The 18,465-nt window shown below is 39.2% G+C and overlaps 1 protein-coding gene across 4 annotated transcripts in view; it reads right to left on the bottom strand.

Annotated features, from left to right (window-relative positions):
* Positions 1 to 18,465, bottom strand: part of SLC4A7 (solute carrier family 4 member 7) — a 97,579-nt gene that overhangs the window by 60,573 nt on the left and 18,541 nt on the right. For 2 of the 4 annotated variants that reach the window (XM_055710242.1, XM_055710243.1), the window contains exon 2: positions 1,348 to 1,429. In XM_055710242.1, the coding sequence (XP_055566217.1) occupies positions 1,348 to 1,429 (82 nt within the window). Of the gene's footprint in view, positions 1 to 1,347; positions 1,430 to 10,765; positions 10,967 to 18,465 lie in introns of those variants that run through there. The other 2 variants (XM_027814774.2, XM_027814769.2) reach the window with 2 other exon arrangements.

Raw genomic sequence — 18,465 nt, 5'->3', positions numbered from 1 at the left:
CTGGGTCATCTCTCAGAGGAAAGCAAGAGAAGAAAATGGAAGAGGAGATAGCTTAAATCTGCACTGAAGATTTAACTGCAGAAACAGACACGACTAGTTTCACCACAGCTCAACCTTATCTAAACTGGGCTGTTGCAGCCTCCACTGCTGCACCTCTCAGCCTCATATTCACACTTCCCTTCCCCCGGTCAGCACTGGCACACATCCATCTGCATGGCAAACTGGTTTGGGGCGCTCAGCCGCTGAGAATTTTTTTTATTATTTTCCTTTGGCAGGACTGTTACATTTTCTGCTGGTTAACGTACCTAACCATGCTTATGGTACAGTCAGACAAACTGTCAGTACAAGATGGAAAATAGTAACAGACTGAAAGGAACAGAGCAAGAGTATGACTACAACAGCAACAAACAACTTTAACCACTTTTAATCTGTCTCGTTAGGCCACAGTATAAGAAAATGTGACAACAACCTAAAAATCAACATTTCTCAGCTAGAAACTGCTGCTATAATGGCTCTCTGATGTTCTGAAACCAGTAACACTCAGTACTGTCAGGAAACATTGCTTGGTGAATCTATGGATATTTTTTCTAGCATTTTGCAAATGTTAATTAAGCTTCAGAGCATTCTATGTGAAAAGGTGAATAAATAAGATTTTAACACTGAATCTCCCTAGCTTTTCCCTCTCGCTTTGCTAAATAGCATCCAAGAATCTTCATCCTTATCTACTTCGTTTTTGAGTCACTAAGAAATTGTTTCTTCGATGAAGTATCCAATTTTGCATTTTGCTACATGAAAATGCCATTTTTCTTGCTAAATGCAGGATCCTGAAACAAATAATGAAGACTAACAGAATTCCATAATGCTTAACTGACTGCAGAATGTACAGTTTACCATGGAACGAGAACCACTGTTACCTGTTCAGACTCTCAGTATTTAAAATGCACGGACGCACTCACAAGGATAATGAACTTTCCCGCGTTTTGATTCTGTAGAACTTTACATCACGTGTGCTTGGAAATTTCTTACTGACAGCAATCAGTTTGTAAAACATACCAATCTCAGAAGCAAGCTTTCCTTGGAAATCTTCATAATTTTTATTTTTTGAGGGTTTTTAATATATTTTTTTTTTCTGTAACAGATTTGAGTAACAGTGGGTATTAGCCATGCAGAGAGACAAAAAACTGGGCAGGTCATCTGCTGTTCACTGGGCTTATTCCTAGAATTTCATGATGGTCATGAAATTCTGATTCCTTTTAGTGATACTGGTTGCATTTGAAAGAAAATGGATCTTTTATCCCAAGGCAAAAAAAATGCATGTTAAGCAACAGAAAGCCACCACAAACTTACTCTCTAGTTCTTCCTTCTCAAAGTTTGTATTGATAGTAGAGCTGATTTTGCCCATATCCACAACAGCTTCTTCATCATGACCCTGAAGAAACAAGATGCCAGTTAATTAAAACTAAATAAACTGATTTTTTCTAAATTCCTAAATATATTCTACAGTTATGAAGTTGTTTCTCAAAGTTTTCTAAAACACCACACTTACACCTCTTAGAAACTGAGAAAGAAAATGTCACTGAAAATCTACCCACGCAATTCTTAAGAAAACATTACCCTGTATTGAAGGAAAACCAGAGTAAACAGATAAGCTAAATAACATGCAATTTCCTTTTGTGATGTTTTTAATTTCATCATATCAAAGATCAGGACATATTTCAGCAGTGCAATATTCTTTTTGTTTTACATTCAATAGCAATTAATGAACTTCAATAAAATAACTGGCAAATATTAAAAAAGTTACATGAGGTAACACTCAGGTTCTCAAACCCATTTGCTCAGGGGACAAACCCTGTGTGACAATTTCCAGCGCAGGTAAGCAGCTTTTGTGAACCAAATGTTACACAAAAGGAGTGGCAAAAGAGTTAAGTTACACAGCTTGGGGGTCCCTCCTAGACTAACAGTCAAAATAATGGTTTCACTCAGCTTTCAACAGGCAGCTTGTTAACCTCATCCCTATCTAATTAACATTAGGAAACAGCAGTTGCAAGACTATCTTTTCAGATCCCATTACTACTGAAACCATGCCACTCGTAACACAAAAGCATGGTATTTGAAATAGATGCAGGCTCAAGATTGAGGCTTATCTTTGAATGTGTCCCCTAATCACATTTGTCACATCACTAAAGCAGACCTTTAAACACTGCCTTTTGCTCCATCTTGACTAAATAAACCTTAAAATAACTGTGCAGTAGGAAACTCGGAATCTCATCTCAGACTTCACACCGAACCAACATTAAAGTTGCCTTTCTCCAAGTGTTTGCTTTCCTTAAAATACAGTCCACTTATAACAGCTCACAAATGACGGCCTCCTGGCAGAACTCTTCTCCAAAAGAACTGCTGCCTACCATAGGAGTAAGGCTTTGCTTTACATCTAACTATGTATCATGGCAAGCTAACGGCTGAATACTGTCCCTGCTCTTTCTGCTCCCTTGGGCACACACTTTTTTCCTTGTCAGATCTATCAATCGTGAAGTCAAATACAAAGAGCTGAAGCAGTGCATTTTATGTTTTTAACATCTTAGCCTTCCACTGGATCAGTTCACCAACATGACTTTTTCTCGTGGCTGTACGACAGCCAGATATACCACAAATACCTGTTTGATCAACGTAAATGCACCAGTGGGCTGCTGCCAGAAGTGATCACCGTGGGATCTGTGATAATGGTTTCATAAAGAGAAAACAGAAGCCTGAACCAGGAATCTTATAGCGACTGGATACCCTAACAGTGTTGACATTCACCTAACTTTGATCTTAGAATTAATCAATAGTGCAATGCTTCTATATATAGAACAGATTTGTCATCTCATGGAGAAGCAACAAGGATGAAAAACAACAAACCTGTGTAACAGCTACAAGCTAAAACACTGTTGGCAACCCCTACCAAATAAAAAAATTTTTTGGAACACATAGCTCCTTAGTCCTTAATAAAAGATCTCTCATAGTATATTGTGTGCTTGTACACACACACACAAAAAAAAAAGGTCCAGATCTTTGTTAACTATTGAGGGAAGTAGATTAAAGAATATGAAGATGGCAAACGGCACATATAGGAAAAAAGGGCTTTTTTCAGATTAGGTTTAAAAAAAGTTAACAGTTAGTTATAAAAAATAAAAAGCAGCTGGCACTGTGTAAATAAATAAGCAAGATACAAAAAAAGACTGGCACATAGTTTTCAGAGGTTTATGCTGCTAAGTAATGATTGATTCTGAGCTGTGTCCCCAAGAATGGAGTTTTCAAGGCAGGCTTACACAGTAACATAACTTTGTTGCCACTACTGCATTACAAAAGCAGAGTTTTGCAGGCATGGTAGAAAAACCACAATTCCTGCACACTCCAGACAGCCCAATTTAAAAATTCAGGTGGTTAAACTGCAGTTGTGCCTGATGGCAGATCTGTGAAAATGTTACAAGGACCTATTAAAAAAGAAGAATCAAGAAATGTAGACAGCATCGTGGTAATAAGATGGGACACACACACACCCCCCCCCAACGGGACAGGGGGAAATAGTACATTCCTGTCTCCTACACACCAAAATGAAATTATAGAGCTGTCTAGAAGATGCCTTCATCATGTAATCGACCTCTGTCATCTCACTGATAACCGTTCTGGAGGCAGGGGGGGAAATAACAGTTGCAAAGTGAGTCTGGCTCTTACCTTTCGTGAAGATAGATCTTCCAACACAACTTGGGGGAAAAAAAAACATTGAACGTGCATCAACCCAGTATCAAAAAGAGGCCTCTAAGCAGCAGCATTAAAAAGCTTTTAAGTTAACAATCTTTTGAGGCACCAAATAAGTACAGCAAAACATTTAACTGCATTGGTAAGGCTGTAACACTAGCAAGGCCTCAAGCATACCTACCTTCCAATTCATCTCAGGGACACAATCAAAATGATAGGACTGTAGTGCACTCCAGCTCACAGAAACAGACACACACACAAATCCTTCATGTCACTAGAAAACTCAAAATAGACGGAAACAGAAAATCCTCTAAATTATCCTGAGTGTCTTATAATATGAAAGAGAAAAAACCCTAATACTAGGAAGAGTGCTATCAAAACCTCTTCCACAATAAGCTTCATTGTTACAGCCACAGACTGCTCAAGTGCCCTGCACCTAACCTCTCCCTGCCCCCTAAAGTTCTTCTAGGACACTTGGAAGCTTCCCAGACAACACAGGTTTTGAACAACAAGGGAAGACAACGTTTTTCTCCAGATTATACAAACTACTGTGTACTGGTAGAAAAATTACATACACACTGTGGAAAATACACACATGCGAGAAAAGATTTTTATCTCCCAATAACAATTTGAACTTGCTGTATGCCTCATACTGTGTTATTAATATTTATCACCCTTTGCTGTAGCAACAGAGACACTTTGCCAACCTTATACATACAGAAGCAGCTTTCAAAACCACATCATGTGAAAGTAACATGTTTTTTGAGATTAGATTACAGAGAGGCATGCATGCCCTTGCAAACCATTCTATCCCTATCTCAAACTACTCGACATATGCAAAGACTCTTCCAAGAATAAACCATTAGCAACCACAAATATCATACATGAAGAAAGCATATCCTTTACAGCCTTTGTTTAGAAAAAACACAAAGCATCAGTCTAACATAACCCTTTGTGATGCCAACAGCAAATCCCACGATGAAATAATTTTGCCTTAAGTCAGGCAATATTCAAATCACTACAAAACTAATTCCAAGTTACAACCTTTGCCTTGCTAAAAATAAAGTCTGTAGGGCATACATTTCCAGTAAATACAGAAAATCTACCATGTCAGTTTAAAGGCACAAAAGTGAGAGCAAACTGTTCTAGTTGCCGAATCAAACACATTCCCATTCTCACTATCTCTTCCACTTTCTGAACTTTTTACTTAAAGAGAGGTGGGTTGTTTAAGACTCATCAACTTCCCTCTCGTAGGCACAGAGAAAGACTTCATCTTAGAGCAAGCATTCCTCTGCAATCTACTACTCATTTAATGTGAAACTACACACAATAATCCCACAGATGCCCAAAACACAGCTGATAAAGCCGAGCCAAAGTAAAATTCAAGACTAACTTGGAATGTATGTAACTTTTCTTTTCAGTCAAGAGACAGAACAATTGGGGGGGGGGGGGGGGAACACCAGAAGCAACGAAAGTACCCTAGGAAGAGATTAAGCATTCACCTTTTCACAAGGATATAGTCATTTATAAACACAGAACAAGTCCAAAGTACATCAAGGAAGGGAAGAAAGAAAAAAAAAATCCTAGTACACTGAATTAAAATACACTAAGTACACTTTTTTTAACACCAAATCTGTGAATACTCACAAGCATACTGTAGGAACAGCCTTCCAGTAAAACTCATATTTAGCCAAAGGTGCCTGCATGTACTACAACATATCTTCCTGGCCTTCCAACTTTCCCCAGCATGAAAATGAAACCCCTTTTCAACTGCTGCAGACCAGACAAGACTTCCAAATACTCTTTGCTCTAGCAGAATCCCAGTAGGATTCCTCTTGCCACCTCTGATTTTCAAATATCTTTTCTCAGTCCAGGAGAAAAGAGTAATTCCCCTTTTATTGCAGACAAGTATCCAGAAATTGCTTACACTATATTTACCTTCTCAAACATTTGTCTTCATTTAGTACAGTACACTTCTTCTATCTAAAATTTTAAAGCTGCATGAAAAGTTGAACTTCTAAAGTCAATCCTAAATTGCACAAATCACTAAGGAAAGTGTTCAAGTTTGCAAGAATTTGTTGTCGACCTCCAGCAGCACGTGTTAGTTACCATCTAGTGGACTGGCACAAATATGACGCACAGAATATTAAATTTAAAGGATACTTTCCACTGTCATCTGTACAAGCTTTTCTCACCATGCAACTCATCTAACCTTATGCAGTCACATACACATGACAGGCTTCAGATGGGCACACTGCCTAAGTGCATTACTGAGCCACCACTTCCAAGAGATACAACTTGCTAGCAACACATTTTTGAGGTCCTTGGAATGTAGCTCGTTCTGGTAACAGACAGTGATCATACAAATGGCTGACAAAGTTAACCTTATTACTTCTAGATTTCAAGGTTTACAGTAATTGCGTTAAAAAGAATTTGAGCTCAACATCTAAAACCATTACTCAGCTAAGACAATGTTCACATGCTCCATTTACATCCCCTCTGTCCAAAGTTCTTCCCAACAGAGCTGGGGAACTACCTGCAGCACCAGAAGAGATAGCACTAGTGTTCATGGGAATAAGTAGGGCACAGGAAAGGACACAACCCAAAAAAAAAGAGAAGTTAAAAAAAATTACATTATCACTTTCATGCTACAAAGAACCTTCATTGCCGCATTTGTTCAAGCAGATGCAAATGCAAACCACCATCACTCCCCCAAAAACTAAACAAACTACTAACCAACCCCGAACACCAGGGGCTGTGGGGGGTAGAGAGGGTCATATCTATTTTTTTTACCTTATTCATCTGTCCCTGGCCAAAAGTTTGAAACTTCTGATTTTGACACTATTCTACTACATCTGCCTACACCATGCCAGTGAACCTGCTTATCGCTTTATGACTGTAATTACATCCCATCCTTTCTGGCTTGAACAGAAGGCAAATACTACCTGTTCCTTCCCACAAGAACCCATGGGTACATCTCTGCCTTTGTGGAGTTACCAGATCTGGCAGATGGGATTTAGCTCTTAGGCTGGAATGTGGCACCAACAAGCCATTCCTCTCTAAACACAAGCACACACTGCTTACAGACCCAACTGGTAAACCCCGGCAGCATGCTACCGTAGGCTTACATACTGAGCATAGGAGAATTTTTGCACAGTGCAAAAGAAAGACTCTTCAGTCTTTCATCATCAGTACGTAGGAGCAGTTAAGCTGGATCAAACCATCCATCCCACCCAGCGTGCTGCCTTCAAGAGCATGGAACAGTAGAGGCCTTTAGCAACTTCCCAATTAACTTACAAATCAGTACAAACAGAAGTCAAAATGGTGGCTTGACCTAGACCTTGGAAGCATAGTCCAAGCAGGACTTTTGTTCTGTCACCAGCCCTCACTTTGTTGGATCTGCATTCAGAAGACAGATATGATAACCATCAAGGTTTCAGTTTTTTAAAAAATGAAATTAAATAAAGAAAAATTACCAGTATTGCTCTGCTAAAAGAAATTTAAACCTTCATTTTGACCACAAATTTCAAAGATAACAAAAGAGGAACTACAAAACCTAATTTTGCAACTGTTTTCCAGATACATGTATGTACATATATGAAACATTTAAAAACTGGACTTTTTTAAAGACAGATATACACACAAACTCCTTTGTCACACAGCTACTGAAATATATTGTTCAGAATAATTAAGAACCAGGAGGGTAATTCATGATTCATTTTCACAGCACTTCCCAAGTGGTCTGTTTCAGAAGCATTTCTGTTCTAAGCACACATAATACTCCATGTAGTCATGAAATAAAATACATCTCTGATTTACAGAATGCACATGCAGCCTCTTTTCTATCCACTGAATCTCCCAGAACTGCAAGCTAATAAGTGCTAACTTTTTTTTTTTTTTTTTTTTGGGGGGGGGGGGGCGGGGGGGGCGGTGCACGCGTAGCTCAGGTAAGACCAGTGTTCTCTCCTAATTTTGTAGGACTACAAGTTACCGGTGACAACAACCCTGCAAGAGGTAAAGAAACCAGAATATTAGTATATTCGTTAATGCCATCTGTGACTACTGTATGCAGAGTTCAATGACAATCATTCTACCCCTGGCAAGCATCAGCAACAGGTCTATGCTACGGCTCTCCCGCTGCTACCTAGAGAGCACCAAGCAGCCTTACTTAAGAGTGAGTAAATTAGGAAGGGCTTTTCAACATGGTTCACCTGCAGCAACAAGTAACAGCATCACTTGGTAAGTTCTAAATATATTGGTTTACTTCTCTGTCAGATAGAGTCTGATTTTAAACCAGAGGTAAGATGAGCCAACGGTGGGCAGGAGTGCAGACATCTCCGGTTGCTGCCTCCATGAAGGACAGCCAGGATATGAAAAAAAAAAAAAAAAAATCACAAGTCCTTTCTAAACAGTAGTAAGTGAAGGTATTATTCAGCCTACTAAACAGTCTTTAGGTGAACTGCACAAGCGGCCCTATAAAGGCATTTGAAATTTGTTCTTTGGGCACAGTATCGGTCTACACAGCAATACTGTATCTACAGGAGTTGCCAAAGGGATGAAACATTACCACCAGTGCTAAATCAAGCACACAAACCTAACAGCCAAGGGAAAGTGCACTAAATATAAATGGGCTCCATCTCATTTTGTCAGCATACAATTTTTAGCTGGCCTTGCCCTCTAAATATATACGGATGAGAGTAAAATTAATAATAATTCACAAACAGCACACTTGCCAGATTTAAAACAGGAAGCACACCGTATTGACGGGTTTCCCCTTGGTTGTATTTGCTACGGTCTCACTTGCACAGAACAGCTGCTTTCCAGTTTTAGGAGGTTTTTTCCCCCCCTACTATCACCGCGGTGGGTATTGCTCAAACACCACAGGAAAGACTCCAGTACAGCTCAAGGATTTTAGCGTCGCAGCCACCCCCCACCTCCCCACCCTTTACTTGTGAATTTTAGCTGTGGTTATACAAGTACTATTTTACACAACTATTTTGCATGTAAATGAAGATCCCTCCTAATCAAAGCAATACTCGGAGCCTCACAGGAAGGTCTGAGGCTTAGATTTCAGTAAGACCATAGCTATAACAAAAGGGGTTAGGAATACTTAAGAGAAGCTTTTCTGGCCTACTAATCCTCTAATTAACTGCTCAGCTTACCCTACTAAATAGGTCTGGCCAGTCTGCTTCTAGAAGACTTACAAAAAAACACAGCAGCAATACAAACCTTGTTTACACAAGCACATCCAACAGACAACAACAGACTTCAGTAAGACTCTCCAGAAGTTGCATTTTACTTTTACATTTCCAGAACTGTATGAGGGAGGACAGTAGACATGTATGTGCACTACTAAAATAAGAGCATAAAAACAAAACCACACCATGACCACACAAACAAAAAAACCCAAACAGCACTTTTGGGAAAAAGCAGTTCTAAATATTTTAATGTTTTGCTTCCTCAACAGCTGAACACCTAATGTTTATAAATAATTTTATTTCAGTGGTTCTAGCAGACATTACACTGGCCACTGCCACGCTGAGGGCCACAACATGCAAGACAAGCCATGTCCCTGACAAATCAGACACTAGCCTTTGGACAGTAAACACAAAATTAAATTGAGAGAAAGTCAGGAAAAAAGGAAGCATAAACACTGACAAGTGACTGGTCACAGCAGTGACTGGCTGTCAACTACAGCACACCACAGCAATTTATAAAATTAAAAAAAATTTTTAGAACACACACAAAGGATGGCTTGATTAATATTAAGGCATAACTAAAATGCAAGCGAATACTCCATCAAAATTAGAAGCCTGTTTGAATTCAACCTGAGTGTTCTGCAGGCCAGAAAATTTAGCACCATGCATAAAGATAGCAAAATAATGTCACCAATCCAACACAAGATACCAAGTAGCATATCTCATATTATAGTAGTCATTTTACAAAGTTGCATTTTATCACTGCCTCATAGCACTAAATTTCATTCACAAAATTAATAGCTCCATTCACTTCAATTTCTAAAGTCACAGCTAGGAAAAGTGGAAGTAGTAGAATCTTTATAACTAAGTCACCTCAAATCTTTGCCTAGTCTTCTAGGCATATGCATGCCTGAGAGTTCTGCATGCAGAGCTGATGGTAACACCACAATAAAAATCAAAAACCAGTAGTACAGAGACACTAACAAACAAGACCACTGCAATCAGATGCATTTTAACATGTCTAAATGAAACTCTTACTTCTTATGCTTACACAAGGAAATAGAAAGTTTAGCGGTCATCTTATAAAATTTATATAAAACAATTCAGGGGTCTTTAAAGCTTTACAGCTTAGGAAAATTCCATCCCATAGATTTTAGTTTGCAGGGAACCCTAAAGCAGTAATCCTGTTGTTATACAGTGCGTTGCCGTTAAACAGCAGTGACAAAGACTACTCATACAGGAGCTAAGCAATAGCTTGTAACACCAATACAAGTGAGCTCACTGCTTCATTGTAGAAATCCCCACAAATGGAGATTTGTGGCTATGCCACTGAAGCCTGAAGAAAATACTTCCTCCAAGCACATTTTACTTCAGTTACACCACTCATCAAGTTCACTTTTTTTTTTGTCAAAAGGAACAATCAGTAATTACTCAAAGTCATAGCTGATAACCTTCAAATCAAGAAAAACTGACTCTAAATTATGCAAAATAAGCAAAACAACAATAAATACCCCAACAACAACCACAAAAACCCCACTCCAACCACTCTCAAAATATGGTAGTATACTCTCATGATTGTAAAAGCACATTTTCTTTCCGAATCAAGCATGTTACTATGATTAAGCAATTCTAACGACCCAGAAAATATCTTCCCCAGTACAGAATTCTCTACTTCAAGTATTATTTCTATCAGCAGATCATTCAAAAATTTCTCCCACAACTAGCAAATCTACGGTAGCACACCAATCTGAGACACAGTCACTAAAATATCACTTGCATCAAAGCATGTTTGAACGATTATTAAGTTGATGCAGCTGCTATTTACATACAGGTTGCATTTTCTTCCCTGGACGAGCTTCTTCCATGCTGATGTGCAGGAGCGGAGAGTGCCCTTGTACCAGACCCTGTAATGAACCTCCCCAGAGATCAGAGGCTGCGCAGACATGACCGCTTTAGCTGGCTGTGCCGGACACAGCCGTACTCCGGGAAGGCCAATCGCTCCCTCGCAAGCCTCTGTCTCCCCGGCCACTGATTACAGCTACTACAGGGTCGCACAAAAGCGGAATGGGCAAGACAGCATGCCTTTAATTCCAGCTCAGAGAATACCAAAAAAGGAACTGAAACAGAGTTCCAGACCTAACATTTTCTGCACCAACAGCAGCTAAGAACAGCTCCAAGGCTGTATTTTTGCTCTGATCCAAGACTTTGTTAGCACTGCAAAATGAAAGCACATTTGTACCTTGGGCCCCAGAACAGAACAACCCAGAAGTCAAACATCTGCTATGTGTGTTTACAGCTGTATTATCAACTTTTCACTCAATACTCATTCCAAAGCACATGGGTTTGGTTTTTTTTTTTTACATAAGCCATATAATCTTGTTCGGCAAAATAAACTAGGGCTAATTTATTTGGGGTAAAAAAAAAAAATCCTTGTTTATTTCTTTTTCCCCACTGAAGAGGTAAAAAAGCCATGCTGTTAGCAGCAATCAATTCCATGTATCCTTCCAAAGTAAGATGGCTTTCTGTTTCAGGTAAGAGTAGTTACACTTTTCCTTGCTTAAGCCAACCTTAGAAAAACATAACTTCCACTCCAGCAGATCAAATTCAGAGTCTCATTTCACTCTGTTCCTCTTCACCACCGACATACCTTCCTTTCCTTGTCCCATCAGGTAACATGTAGGAAAACTGGTTCTTTAAGGCACTACCCATAACTTAACCTTCATGACATGACACTGCCTTCCTTGTTCTTTTTTTCTTCTTCCATTCCTACTTCTCGGATGAGGAGAACTCTAGTAATGAAGCTGGACTGGTGCCATCCCAACCAATGAACAACTTGAACAAAACAAAACAAGTAACACACTGTTCATAAACCTGGGGCAAATACCACCAGCCAAAGCAGCGTACTGTGCAACTGGGAAGATGGTATTCACCACCTAGCAGTTCAGAAATCTGAAGACCACGTTCAGTTCCACTCACTGCCTTTCTCATTCCAGAAAATTCTCTAACCATAGACTAATAAAAGTATTCTCAGACAGTGCTGAGAGGAGTGTTTAAAACTAGCTTGTTTCCACTCTGTATAGATGGTTACTGTAACACTTGTGAATCTTCACGTCCAAGGTACTGGAAGGCCTTGCTGTTGTTGTATGTAAATGACCATAAACTAAATGATTCACACAGGAAGAACAAACAAACAAAAATATCAGATACCCTAACTCTGTGCTCTCAGCTGAGCATCCTAAACCAAACCTATTTTTCTTCTAGTACAGAGCACAGATTCATACAGCTCTTCAGCTACTCAGACGAATACTGAAACAGCTATGCCAAACTGCGTTCTGGTGGCTCTCCCACACTTTAATGCAGTTTTCCTTAGAATAAGTCTATACTCTAAGTTCTTCAATTTCTAAAAGTACAAAACCTGGTTTGTTCAGGGTGGTTTGACTTTTTTTTTTTTTAAAGGTTTTGGAAAGAATACTTGATTTGGAAACTTAAAAAAACCACCAAGACTCTGAAGCAGTTTATTGGAATATCTTTCTCCTTCTGCTCTGTAGTCAACCAGTTTCTAGTTCATAGTCACTTAATCTTGGAACAACAAAAAAAAAAAAAACACCCACACTCAGAAGCTTTATCCATTTAAAAACGAAGAAAATAGAAAGCAAAGAACACGCACATGTAAAGCCAAGCTGAAAAACTCAACATTCTAAAATGTAAACAAGGTCGTTTTTTTCAAACAGATGAAAATTTGTTTCTTTTAAGTCTCATACCAACATACTTCATGGATAGATGTCTGATCTTACCCAAGAATAAACACAAGGGAAAAGCTTCACATTAGATGGAGAACACACCAACTTCAAACTGCAACTGTCTCAACATGCTTAACTACAGAGGTATTCTGAAAAAAACTGTAGACAAATATACACAAAATTATCATATCCTTGAATGTGTTCGGTGACAACACTGTGAGAACTCAGAGCAAAACTGTGAGTGCTCGGTGCAAAACTATTTGCACTGCACCAATATTTCAACCATATGCTTGATACTGCAGAAGGTTATGAACAGTATGAAGCCTTTTTTTTAAAAAAAAAAAGAAACATACTTAGCTATCATGAAACATACACTTTTTTTCATCAATCATTCACTTTTCACTTTTATACCACTTCAAGTTTCACGTATTTAAGCTTTTCACCAGCTATAAAAGCACTTTTTTGGAAAGACAGGTCAAAAAAAAAAAAGTATCTATTCTCCAGACAGAAAACAGTTCATTTGAGCTCTTAGCACTCTGCAAAACTTTCAGTCTTTTCACAAGCAATATATAGTCCACGATTTCTTGTATGCAGTACAGGCTTCCATTAAAAATTCCCTGCAAATCAACTAATTTGGACTAATTCCCAAAACATTTGTTAACTATGGGGTGGAATGCAGAAATGTTTACAACAGATTAGAAAAAGTAATTTTCACGTCACTTGTTGTGAGCCAGTTTCTGGATCAATCTGTAAAAATAGCCCCTATCACACCTTACAGCAACACTCGCATTAACACACCAGCAAGCTGCGTGTATTAGTAGAACCACAAGCTCTTCTCTCCTTCCTCCAAATTTCGCTCTTAAAATGACAGAGCAATAGTGACCACAGTCTATTGTGGAGTGGCAGTAAACTGCTTTACTGCGGAGGTCTGCCGAGTCTCTAGCAAGCAGAACTGTGCTTAAACTGCCATTCTGAGATGGCAGGACATGAGCACATACTTGTTTGAGGTAGCTGCAGTGAGCAGGACTGTGCTCTCAGCAGGACTCACAACATGAGCTTCAGCCCAGCGCTATCAGACCTGGCCAGATAGGAGCACGAGGAAACTTGAGTGCTCTCTCGCCTGCAAAAAGGCCATACCGACATACCCACACATCTAGCTGTGTAAACTGGTACATCTGGTATGAGGTATCTATATTGAAGTATTAAAAAACCTATTTCAGGCAGTGAGGGAATAGAGCATTAACAGTTGCATCCATAATCCAAACTCAACCCTTCCTTATATGGACAAATCGATCAAAATGAACACGATAATCTTTTCTAACATTGCAGATCAAAAAAACAACCCAGTTCTCTGCCACCTTTCTTCATGTATCTGAAAGGATAGCCTCTATCACACTCAAAGCACCTCCCTTTAGAAAAGAATATAAAAGCAAGAAATACTAGGAGACAATATTAAATGAGTATTTTGGACTGGGGGGGTGGGGGTGGCCTGGGTCATAAGGGAGTCAGGAGAGGGGGCAAGGTGCTAGGGGATTACGGTGATGCACGAGCAAGCTGCATGACAGTGTCTCATGTTAGCATGTTAGTATCTGACTACTGCAAATGGTTTTGTTCAGCTTCTCACTAAACAGGAACCTACTAACTCATTAAACAAAAACAGCTTCCTCCAAGTTTTCTATTACACATAAATTAAATAGAAGCTACTTTTCTAAGGAGACATTATTCCCTTAGCAAGGGAACATGGAAACCTTCATAGGCAGTGGATCATCATTTCATGAATTAAAACGACCCACCGAAACCAAGAGTTTGACTGCCTACAAGTATTTTTCAGACTACAGTTTCCACGTGACAGCTAGTTCCCAAGAAGTACATTTGCATAGCATGCTTCAGCGTGCCTCAGTTTGTATCAGCACGTACACATGGAACCAAGTTTCTAAAAAAGGATGGGGAGGGTGGGGGGACTGGGGGGTGGAGGAAAAAAAGGATAGATGTATTTTGTGCAGATACTCTCTAGTGTACTGCCCCAGTAGTGGACTCTTGGGTTTCTCAGTGCATTGCTGCACAGCTGTCACAAGCCGCCAGGACACAGAGAGCAAGCATGAGGCAGATGGCTAGTTTGAGCCCTCCTGACTTTATGAATTTCGGTAGTATCCTCTCTAGAGAATAAGTACGCAGCTCTCACAATGATGTGTAGTTTTGTAACGTGAATCAACAGCGAGATAACTGTGTACCCTGTTGTACAGACTACTTCATTATCAGCCTGCAGTCCTGGTCTGGATACACTGATGAAACAGAAAAACAAAAGATGTATGTAAAGTATTAGAGCACTTATTTCCAGACTCAAAGACATCCCTCAGTAGAGGACAGATGGCAGAAATTCACCATGTTCAAACACAACACTACCAGGAATTCCACTTCAAACATGTATGAGCATGTGGTCACCATGCAAATGGCACTGACACAGCTGGGAGGGGTTGGGTGATGTGATGTGCTGGGTGGTTTTGTTGCGGAGGGGGGGCCCCACAGCTTTGGGGTTTTTTTGGCAAAAGAATGAGGATGCTTTCTAAATTCATAGCTTCTCACTTCACAAATAGAACATGTCCCTCATCGCTTGCCTTTACCTAAACTCATCTCCAGGCACGTTGGCAGCATTTTTGAGATATATTCTGATTTTTCCTTGTTGTAAAGAAGTCTTAGATCATTATGCAAGTTCACAAGGACTATAAACCTGGGCTGTTTCAACACTACAGCCACCTAACCAAGGCCGTATCTTTAAATGCTCTACTATCACTTGTAGAAATAGTAAACACTCATCTCCTAGAATCATAGATGGCATAGAAATGAACAGCTGATGAGTCCAGGTACAAAGCAGCACAATAAGGGGAAGATAAAACTGTGTTTTGTACTGACATTATTTGAAGTACAGGCACATGAAAGCCCTTCCCTGACAGCAGATCCTGGGGAGAAAGAGGGGACTCAAATTACCCAGTTTACACACAAGCAAATCAAGCTATACCCACACTGAACAGTTCCTTGACAAGAACACCAACATTAATAAATAAAATTATTCCTTCAATGAATGCTGTAATTTTTGAGTGATTATTCACATACACATCTTTCTCTTCATAGAAAAGTGAAAGATCACGAATCTCACCGATTCACAATAATTCAAGGCTTAACTGTTCACCTTCAGCTTTCCCTGTCTCAAATTCTACTCTATTCATATAATTGCACTCCAGTAAAATCAAATATCTGTGTAATAATTTACTGACAACGTATTTACAGTAATCAAAAATTACTAGCTACAAATCAAACTGAGCAAACTAACAAGAAGGTAACGCAACACTTGCAGTAGCAGGACTGACAGTAGGAGGTATCAGCACTCCACCAGCCCACAACATTTCTTCTTAAGAACAAGGCAGGCAGCATGGAAGGAAGACTCCAGGACCACTCATGACCATGACTACAGTCTGAACAAGGGCTGAATTTCATCATTTATTTTTAACTTTCCAAGTGGTGCAACATACAGGATTCAGATGGTGTTGTCTGCCGATTTTTTTAATACAAAATGCATTCCACAAATCACATCTCCCAAGTTAGCCTGAGATCTGATGCTTTCCTGATCACATAGTAAACATATAACTCAAGTTAACAACCATTTCAGAAAACTAACCTTGACAACTTCTGTTTTGGTTCTCTGGGTGTTGATTTTGAGTTTTTTGTTCGTTTTTTGGCCAGCTTCACAAGTGGAACCAGCTTATAGGAAAGCAGACAGGACAAAGGGGGAATGACACACAACCCTCAGAGACCACAAACTAATTAGTCCAGCTCAGCCTTAGCATGAGGCCTATCTTAAGACATGTACTTTCTTGCCGAAATTTCTTCCATTTTCCTCCTGCAATTCTAAAGCACATTAAGATATTTAAGAGTATCTTATAAAGGTTTTTTTCAGACTTTTAAAGGAAGATGTTGCTAGACAAAAAACTGCCAGAACTTTAAACTTCAAGAAGCCAGCCCAAGATCCTTCAGAAGGATCACTTAAGGGACATTTAAGAAGGGATCAACTTCTCTTTCTTTATTTGCCTTTTCTAACATAATTTAAAGCTATACAGCTGAGCTCCCTTTGTTTGGTTAAAGAGAGAAAGCAGCAGATTTTCTGATGTACTAAGAAACACAGCGTTTTTGCTGTGTCTGACTAGGAGGTTCTGGGAGAAGTCTGTTAAAAAGCTGCCGATTCTGACAGACCATACTCATACATGCTGCCATCATACATGGCACGTATTTTACAGGACAGTTCAATTGACAAAATGCAAGGGGAAACTGACACAGAGATCCAAAAATCAGCCAAAAAAGAAAACCTACCTTTTTTGCAGCTACTGTATCCTTTGTCTCAAGAACAACTACTGAAAGATTTATCTTTTAGAACTTTATTACAGCTTTTCCTTTTGTGAATAACAACGTAAAAGACTATCTGTAACATACTACTCCTAAGAAACATGCACGCATTTCTATTCTGTAGAAGAAAAACCAATGCTGTAGGACTCTTACTGTAAACTTATGACTTGAAGGGCTATTTAGTAAAAGAAAGTTGAATGCATCCAACACAGGGCAGGCAAATTACTCTTGATTTGTTAAACAAACACTTCAAATTCTCTACTTTAAAGAGCACCAACGTTTGAGTTTGCACGGGAGTTCTAACCAGCCAACAACTACTAGAAAGGGAGCTCTCTGAAAAGGTTACCCAAACAATATAGAGGCATTTTTAATGATTTTGGAATAAGCACCAGAAGTTATCCGTATTCCTAATACAGTGCAGTTAGACCACAGTTCCACACAGCTTGATTTGCACACTGCCACGCAGCAGCACAAATACAAGCTGAAGGGAAGACTGATTTCAAGTGAAATTAGAGCATGCACAAGGAATTCAGATAGGCTTTTGGCTTTCACATTGACTTCTGGAAGACAGACAATTATCTAGCACTACGTAAAAGTCTACCCATAAAAATTCTACTGCCAGGATTTTCTTGCAAGGCAAATGTGAACTTGGAGAGTAAGGTTATATCAGATTCATGCTCCTTAAGATGCAACCATGGCAACTGTGACCAGCCCTAGGAACTCTAAAGCTGGCTTCAATATATCAAGTCATGCCCCTACATACAAACTCTCCTCCAGCATTCTCTGCCTGAACTTGACAGAGATTCAACAGCTTTAAGATGTCTTTAGGAACATAATTGATCCCATTAAGAGACACAATACCAAGTCAAATACACAGTAAACCAAACACATAAAATACATCATCCAGACTGGAGACCTAAGCAAAAGATCTTCCAGCAATATAAATCAAATATGCTATACCCCAAGGCTACAAGAACTTTATCTTAAGATTTGTAATTCTGCATTTCACAGCTACTACAGAATTTTTAAATGCTAAAAAAATGTAAGACTATCTAGACAATGCCAACTGCATCTGGCAGCCAAACGAATTTTCTACAAATATCAGATAAGGGAAAACAGAGAAAGAAGGAAAAAGAAAAAAAAAAACCCTGCATGATGATTGTACTGATGTAGAAGGCAAGTCTCCAGAATGTCTTTCTGATACTATCAAATCTGTAGAGAAGACATTTACACAGAATCCAACACTTGCTTCTACTGTAACATATAAAACAGAAGCAACTACAGCTTACAGCCCTGGGGATGTGTTACTATATCAAACAAATTTCTGCAATCAGATATCCTAATTACATAAACATTTCAAGTTGTATTAATGCTTAACTGTTTTTTTCCAAGAG

Source organism: Falco cherrug, chromosome 4, assembly GCF_023634085.1.
Source record: "Falco cherrug isolate bFalChe1 chromosome 4, bFalChe1.pri, whole genome shotgun sequence".
NCBI lineage: Eukaryota > Metazoa > Chordata > Aves > Falconiformes > Falconidae > Falco > Falco cherrug.
Note: the sequence above shows the minus strand (reverse complement) of the source record. Positions and strands in the feature narration are given on the sequence as shown.